Below are 8,912 nucleotides of genomic sequence, written 5' to 3'. Positions count from 1 at the left end.
GAAAACACCCAATTTTGACGGAAGCCTCTGCAACCCGAAACACCAAGAGGTGGCGGGAATGGAGGGGCTTCGAGGGGGTACCGGGAGGGGTGAAGTGAAGCACGCGCCCGTCCCGAGGGAGCTACCCCTAATCTAGGCGCAAGACCGTCAGGGTTTTCTCTTACTAGAATTTATAGTCCTGAGGTCTTGCTTCGGGGGCTGGCGAGGGTGGCGAGACTGTCCGTAATCCCTGGGAGGAGGAGCACGACTCGCCACGCTTTGCTTTTGAGCCTCCCTTCAGTCAGGACCGAGGTGGGTCTGAGGCTTGCTTGTCAAGCGCAGAACCCACACTCAGGTCGTCCAGGAGGTCAGCCTGGTACGCCTGAAAAACAGCATAGTGTGCAGAGCAGCACCAGCCTGACCTGCTGCTTGATAAGCCCTTCCCACTAAAGTGGAGGTTGTCCTACAAGGCTTTGAGGGGAGAGAGGGCTTTAAGTGATGATGCCGAGCCCGGCGAGAGATAGCCCTCAAGCGTCTCTTCGACCGGCGGCATCACTGAATACCCCATGCCTCAGCACCCACGATAGTCGAATATAATGACGTCGAGGGTATATGAACACGGAAGAATATATAATATATATATATATATATATATATATATATATATATATTTTTTTTTTTTAGGGGTTCTCCATGAGAGAAAATGCTCTTCATGGAGGTTATCAAAGAAAGGAAGGGACCCATGAGGCGTTCCCTTTCTTAGACTGGACGATAAAATCTATCCCCTAATTTGGAGCGTTTGGGGGTCTCTTTTCGCGTGGCCAGTCCAATCTGGCAACCGCACGAGTAACATCGAGCAATTCCTCCGTATATTTTTTTATCGCGGACGGAAAGCTCGGAGGCGGGAAGAGAATTGCGATCCACCTCATGATCCGAAGAAGCGTCGGAACGCGCTCGAGATCATGTGAAGGACCAGCTGGGTTTGGGGAGAGAGTGAGAGAAAGGGATCAACCCGTCTCTTGCTCCTCAGCCAAATCCATGCACGAGCCCCACGAACGATCTTTTCGTGAGTGCTGACTCCGGAAGCAAGCGAGGCGAGCACGACGCACTCTGCCTGTTAAAGCAAATCGCAGTGCTCGCACCCGCCCTGCTGCAACGCGAGAGCAGCGTGCTCTTACCCCCAAACAAACAGCAAAAACTGATGTGTGCCGTCTTCAGATATAGAGCTAGAAGAGAGGAACACGCACCGTTTGCTTTCAGTCATTCTCTTTTTTTTTTTAAATATATATATAATATTTTCAAAACAGAAGAGAAAAATAGAACAACATTCACTGCACACTGCCTAACTGATTCTATCTCCTAACAGAGGAAAGAAAGTTTTGACAGGGTGTGTGAAACACACAGAAACAGAATCGCTCTGAAAAAAGAGTTTCTGACGACACCTGGTGACGTATCCATTTATAGCCTGGCCTCAGGTGCATCTAATGATTACATCAACCGAGGCTATAAATTCCGGTCAATGTTCATTGACGTGTTCCACACATTATTTCAGCTCGGCTCACAGCGAAAGCTGTTCCCCGTAGCGCTTAGCAGCGCAACATCAAAGTGAAGCCTTTTGTAAAGGGAACAAGCAGCAACCAATACCATAATATTTTTGTATTTTGTGTTTATTAACATAGCAAACCAAATGTAATTTCAAAAGTTTCAAAGTTAATTTGTTTAAATTGTTTTACATTGCTTAAATAAATAAATAAATAAATAAATAAATAAATATATATATCTATATATCTATCTATCTATCTATCTATCTATCTATCTATATATATATATATATATATATATATATATATATATATATATATATATATATATATATATATATATATATATATAATCTGCAATAATGCAGTAATAAGGAGTGTATTTTGTATTTGTTGTTCGGCTATTATTACTATTATTAGTATTATTATTGCTATTATTGGACAATTTGACTGGCAGTGACCCACAAAGAGGGTACGAGAGGATTTATTAGAAGAGCACATTTGCTTTTTGCCTCAGCTCGCTTGGTTCTAAAGCTGCATGCAATAGACTACAATGTGACAAAAAATAAAGCAATGTAAAAAATCTTCTCACTCCCTTATTGTAGCCAACAGCAGTTCTAACATCACCGCCCAGAAAACCCACCCACATCTCTGAGATGTCTTTTTCAGATCTTTTCATCACGAAAGCATCACTATCTAATGAGCATCTGCCAAACATCTTAAAAAGATCAGATTTACAAACAGTAACCATGGAGTTGCAGATTTAAATTAACCAAGCTGGTTTGACCCATTCAGAGCAATTTGCTAACAGGTTGCAAACATGATATGCAAGCAGGGCCTTAATCCATTGACAGGGTAAACAGCCAATCACAGAGCTGATCTATGAGGAACCACATGAATATTTGCCGTATGTATTGAGTATTTGTATGTTGTAGAGTGCAACAGTGCCTGCCCACTATTTCAGCCGTCTTGGTTCCGGAAGGTTTTTTTTTTTTTGTGAAGGGATTCAATAAAGTACTTCAGAAAAGATTTTTAAACCATGAACAAACCAACCAGCTCCGAGGTGAATCAAAGTATTACAGATTTCATTTGAAGCAAAAAATGTATCAGAAAATCTGACAAAAAACAAAGCTACAAAATGAGGGAATGAATTACAACTGCAATGGAAAAAATATAAAACTATTGAGTTAAAGTTGTTGATTATAAGTATAGAATCAACATATTTAAAGTGTATTAATTTTAATAATATTTAAAAATGTTAAAGTGCAAAATATTCAGATATAAACAAATATATAAGTAGTTTGAGAGTGTAGGTGTATGGAGGCCGACTCGATTGTGTAATTTGCAGTAGGACATGGAATGGGGAGTTGCTGCTGGGCTTTTCTGTCCTGATAATCTGATTGGTGGATTTCCCCCATCATAATCATGGCTAGCGTAGTTCTTCACCAGGTATTCCACAATTAAATTTTTTTTATTTAATGAACATTGTTTTATAAAAAATTGAAGGGGGCCTGGGTGGCTCAGCAAGTTTTGTCGCTGACTACTACCCCTGGAGTCGCAAGTTCGAATCCAGGGTGTGCTGAGGGACTCCAGCCAGGTCTCCTAAGCAACCAAATTGGCCCGGTTGCTAGGGAGGGTAGAGTCACATGGGGTAACCTCCTCGTGGTTGCGATTAGTGGTTCTTGCTCTCAATGACGCGCATGGTAAGTTGTGCGTGGCTCACGGAGAGTAGCATGAGTCTACACATGCATTGTCTCTGTGGTGTCAACAATACACATGATAAGATGCACGGATTGGCGGTCTCAGAAGCCAAGGCAACTGAGTCTTGTCCTCTGCCACCCGGATTGAGGTGAGTAACCTTGCCACCACAAGGACCTACTAAGTAGTGGTAAATGGGAATTCCAAATTGGGTGAAAAGAGGATAAAAATGATAATAAATAAAACTATGAAAATTGAAAAACCTGCCTCCCTCTAAAATTCTTCTTCTTATTTTTTTTTTACTGTTGATTATTGTCACCTCTGGCATGATTCATGCAATGCTGGGCCACATTAAGGTAACCTGGTGCTTAGTCTCACCTAGTGAGACCTTTGACTGAAAAAGCAGAAGTGACAGTTCACAGACTGTGGTCTGTCTGGGGGTGGCTCACTAAATCTAAGGCTTGACTTGCAGGCCCTGGCTGCCTGCATTGGTCTGACTTTATGAATGGCACTATTGAAAACATGACTGGCAAACTGCAACGTATAGCTACAACAGAGTCAATGTAACCGATTAAGACAAAGCTGCATTTCATTTCAACTGATTCACTAAAACAAATCAGATTTTTCAGCAACCCACAAAGAGGGTATGAGAGGATTTATTAGAAGAGCACATTTGCTTTTTGCCTCAAAATAGACTACAATGTGACAAAAAATAAAGCAATGTAAAAAATCTTCTCACTCCCTTCTTGTAGCCAACAGCAGTTCTATCATCACCGGCCAGAAAACACACCCACATCTCCGAGATGTCTTTTTCAGATCTTTTCATCACGAAAGCATCACAATCTCATGAGCATCTGCCAAACATCTTAAAAGATCATATTTACAAACATTCTAAATCATGACCTTCTCAAAGAAATCTGCTGAATGTCTCGTTGACATCCGTCACATATTTATTGACATACGTCTTATAGGCGTATTGCAGATAAGCAAACAATGTTAACAATACGTCTTCCAGATATAAGCACACACATCAAATAGATGTCGTGGTTGTGTACGTGTGCTATCAAGGCAGTTTGCCTTATACATGTTTTGGAGCTTGAATTGTAGGCCTACAACTCAAGTTGTCAGAAAAGTGCATTAACAAGGTTTTAGGGTTCTTTGAACTACACCTACTTTAATTGGTAAAGACAAATGTGCCATTAGAATGTTCCAGGACATTTCCAAGACATGTTATGTTCCCAACAGGTGTAATATTTAAGCAAAAGGCGCATGGTCATGATTTATATTGTGGTTATTGATTAATTCATTTAGCTGAATTCATTACACACCTTCATTTTGAAGTGCACAGCACATGCTGATTATATATCTATTTAATTAAATCGCAGATTTTTGCAGTTTAATAATTACATTAAGACATGTCACAATTTAAATTTGATTATTTGTGCATTCAAACATTCTTTTTCATCACAAATATGTCAAATTCCGATACATTCCACGTTTTATAGCTAATTACATTTTTATGACTGGATTGGGGGATTTCGTCCCTTCTTTTTTCTTGACATCACCAGCAATGGTAAAACTATAAGAATTTGTGAATTTGACACCTGAGTCCCAGTCATACAATGTACATGTAACCAGGGGCGAAAATTTCATCAAAATGTTGGGGGGGACAATAAACATAACAATTCTCAAGAGCAATTTTTGAAGGGGACACCAAGGTTTTTTTTTTGTTGTTGCCCCATTTGCATTTGTATTATTTTATTTCTGAAACAATTATTTTAAGAATATATCATTATATTATTTACAATACACATATTTTAATGATATTTTAGGGGGGGACAACCCTGAGATAGGGTTTTCTGACAATTTCAGCCTTTGCTTGTAACAAAAATGTCACAAGGCCATACAGTTTTATTAAACCAAAATATTTTCCAGGACAAATGATTATTATCAAGGACATTTAGGTATTTGTCTCATTTTAAATTACATCTACATGACTGGAAAACTGCATTGCAAAATTCCAGGTTTTCCAGTTCCAGGACGGGTAAGGACCATGAAAGTGTTGTGTCATACACTGACTTGTTTGAGACAGTAGGCGGCACTATTGGCTAAGCGTGTGTGTGTGTGTGTGTGGGGGGTGTTCTTCACTTTCCCATCATTCATATAATTGTAATATATATTATTATTATTAATAGTTATATTTATTTTACATAATTTGTTGGTTGTCTGGCAATCCAAGAGATTTAAGTCTACTCTTTTTTTGGAAATTACAAATGAATTAAAGAGAGGTTTGATTTTCCACATAAAGTTAAAAATCTTGTGTGAGGAACCCTTAGTCCGGGATGAGAATATTAATTAGTTGATGTTGACTTGTTCCCTCAATCTTCAGCAAGCGTCCAATCATTTGACGTAAATTAATATTCTATTACAAAAGAAGTAAGCATGCCTATTGGGCGAACATCGCGTACATGTATTAATATTCAAGAGCCTTCCCTTCACCATAGTGGGATTGGTTATTTGGGTAAGAAGGAGGAGGGAGCTCTTGGAGCCACCCGGGTGGTCCTACACTCTCTGAGTCTGCAGTGAGGAGGAGAGATGGATGCGGGGCGACTGTCTACCGGCTGTGGTACTGATTTTTTAAGCTCTACAAATTAGCTTAGCATTTTTAATGGCGACGATTTTGCTAGGGGAAAAAACATGTATAGAGGTTTTTTTTGTAATCGAATTTATTGTTGTATAAATGATTACCTTGTTCATTGTAAGCAGTGAATGAGATGGAGGCCGGTGGAGATGAAGAGGGAGAGGCTCTGGAAGAGAGCGCCGAGGTGAGAGATGATGCATGCATGCATAAAAGAATAAACCTCCAATGCATTCAGATCGCTTTATTATTACGCCCTCTATTCATGATCATAAATGTTACTCCGAAAAATAAGAAAAATAAAACATTTCAATATGCGTCTGTTTGAGTTAATCGGCATTTTCATTTATTCGGAGGTTGACACCCAAACTGACAGGGTCTCGGCATCTTTTGTATTTCTAATGAGAGTTTAACAGATCATTCAGGTGATGACCTTAAAATACAGATTAACATTAACACAATTCATTTATGGTCACAGAAACATCACGCCCTGACTGAAAATATTGTGGCTAAAATTAATATTTTGTATTCATGAATGAGACCTTTTTCCAAATAAACTGGGTTTATTTTTATATACAAATATAATTTTTATTGTGGCTTTGAAAGGTCAATTTCTAGTTTTGCACTCCAAATATTGTGTCATGTCAACAATGTTTAAATGCATTTGCGATTAAAGAATTAAAAGATTAAAATTACTTGATTTTGCGGGACTAATGAAAATAAATGTCTTGTTTCAACATAAGAGTTTTCTTCATTGACTTTGGAATAGGCCCTAAGACAAGCCTGTTAGTTTTGAGCCACATAAAGGTCCAGAATGAAAGACAGATAGATATCCAGAATAAACTAGCGGGAGCATACAGCACATATACCATTACAGCTACAGAGTTCTGGTTTAGTGATTAAACCTTAAGCAAATGGCAGAGGAGCCTGCAATGAACACTTTAAAAGTGATAGTTCACCCCAAAATAAAGGTTTTGTCATATTTATATGTATTTTTGTTTAAATTGAACCTTCAGAGGCATCATAGCAGGTTTGACATCACTGATGCCAAACACCACTGGTTTTCACATGTCGTGACTTGATAGCAAGTCATATGGACCACTTTCTTTATGGTGCTTTTTTGTAATTTGTAGAGCTTGGCAGTATAATTCCCCATTAACTCTCATGATAAACAGAAGCTTGGACATTCTGCCTATATCATCTCCTTTAGTGTTTTACAGAAGATGCTAGTAAATGATGACAAATGTTTATTTTTGGATGGACTATTCCTTTAAGAAAACCACCACGCTGCTGGTTCTGTCATTTTCAGGTTGGAATGCAAATATGAAATGTTAAATATTGTTTTTGCCACATCATCAGTCTGAAATCAGTGCCATTAATGGAATATACTGGATTCAATACAAGTTAAGCTCAAACAACAGCATTTGTGGCATAATGTTGATAACCACAAAAATACATTTCGACTCATCCCTCTTTTCCTTTAAAAAATGCAAAAATCACAGTTACAGTGAGTCACCTTCAATGGAAGTGAATGGGGGCCAAACCGTAAACGTTAAAATACTCACTGTTTCAAAAGTATAGACCAGACCATTGTTTACAAACATTGCAGTGCATTCACAGTAAGTGGTGGCAGAAAGCTGGTAGACTTGTGTTGGATTTAAAAAATAATAATAATAATTTTAAGAAAAGGAGGGATGAGTTGAAATACATTTTGTGGTTATCACCATTATGCCACAAATGCTGTTGATTGTTCTTAACTTGTATTCAACCTGGAATATTCCTTTAAGCTTCTGTTGGTAATTACTTTTCTCTTGAAATGTGTGATTTGTTGTATATTCCCAACTTTTACCTACCCTATTTGTTAATGCCTGCTCTGTTATTTAGTGCCAGAGACTCACTGCAGAGAGAGATGAGGCTGAAAGGCAACTCAAGCACATTAAACGAGGTAAGATAAAAAAAAAAAAAATCCTGACTGCGGTGAAAAGTGAAAAATGAAAAATCAGCTTCTGCTATGTTACAGATTTCTGTTGTTCTGAAATGATTGACGATCATAATTATTGAAAGAAAGGATCATATTACAATGTGCAGAGTATACTGTATTTAAATGTGTGGTCCACAGGTCACTTGGATGTCATTAGTGGTACTGCAACAAATCCTCCCATTTTTTAATCTTCTGTATAGGCCAGAGGTCACACTAATCAGTGGCCCACAGCACATACCCAGATTCAGAATTGGGTCTAACTGGCCCGTGAATAACTTCTCATTAATTAATGCAATTATAAACATAGAATATTTCTCAATACTGAACTGTCCATTTTACACTTCAAAAGTGACACAAAGTGGACAAAAAGTGACCATCTGCACATAGAGTTTTTGTGTATGTGTGTGTGTGTGTGTGTGTGTGTTTGTATGTGTGTTTTGTGTGTGTGTGTGTGTGTGTGTGTGTGTTTGTATGTGTGTTTGTGTATGAGTGTGTGTGTGTGTGTGTGTGTGTGTGTGTGTGTGTGTGTGTGTGTGTGTGTGTGTGTGTGTGTGTGTGTGTGTGTGTGATTGTAGGCCTGCTGGACAAAGCAGCAGTCTAAAGAGACTTTTTTTTACTATTTAGGACTTATTATATCTTCTTTTTACAAGGACGGTAATTATGGCTACCAAAGTTTACAGTAAATATTCATTCATTTGACTTTTTGGTTTAACATCCAAACTAATTGGATCCTGAAACAGTGTAAGTTATGACTGCGCAGACCTTTGCATGGAAGACATTTTCAAGTTAGTTAGTAAGTAAATGATAGTGTTTTAACAGTCATAGATTGTGCCCTCATCAATTTTATATGTCTCTTCTGATTTATTATTATTTGCTTTAAAATTTTTGAGTATAATTTTGTGTTGGTGTCCAACAAACTTAACTCAATTGCACATCACTTTTTTTTTTACACATAAACGAAGAGGTGAAGATGACCTTATTTGGCTCGTCCCACTAAATTGACGCCTCGGTGTTCTCTTATCTCATTTGCTGTCACCTCACCCATATCATCATGACATTACCTGGGGGCTCATCT

General features: G+C 38.3%; 1 protein-coding gene across 1 annotated transcript in view; it reads left to right on the top strand.

Annotated features, from left to right (window-relative positions):
- Positions 1–5,761: 5,761 nt before the first annotated feature.
- The window catches only part of shtn3 (shootin 3), a 31,134-nt gene continuing 27,983 nt past the window's right edge, over positions 5,762–8,912 (top strand). Inside the window, 3 exon segments of the mRNA XM_052149588.1 lie at positions 5,762–5,844; positions 5,982–6,043; positions 7,741–7,801. Coding sequence (XP_052005548.1) covers positions 5,814–5,844; positions 5,982–6,043; positions 7,741–7,801 — 154 coding nt within the window. The 5' untranslated portion in view covers positions 5,762–5,813.

Source organism: Xyrauchen texanus, chromosome 19, assembly GCF_025860055.1.
Source record: "Xyrauchen texanus isolate HMW12.3.18 chromosome 19, RBS_HiC_50CHRs, whole genome shotgun sequence".
Taxonomy (NCBI): domain Eukaryota; kingdom Metazoa; phylum Chordata; class Actinopteri; order Cypriniformes; family Catostomidae; genus Xyrauchen; species Xyrauchen texanus.
Note: the sequence above shows the minus strand (reverse complement) of the source record. Positions and strands in the feature narration are given on the sequence as shown.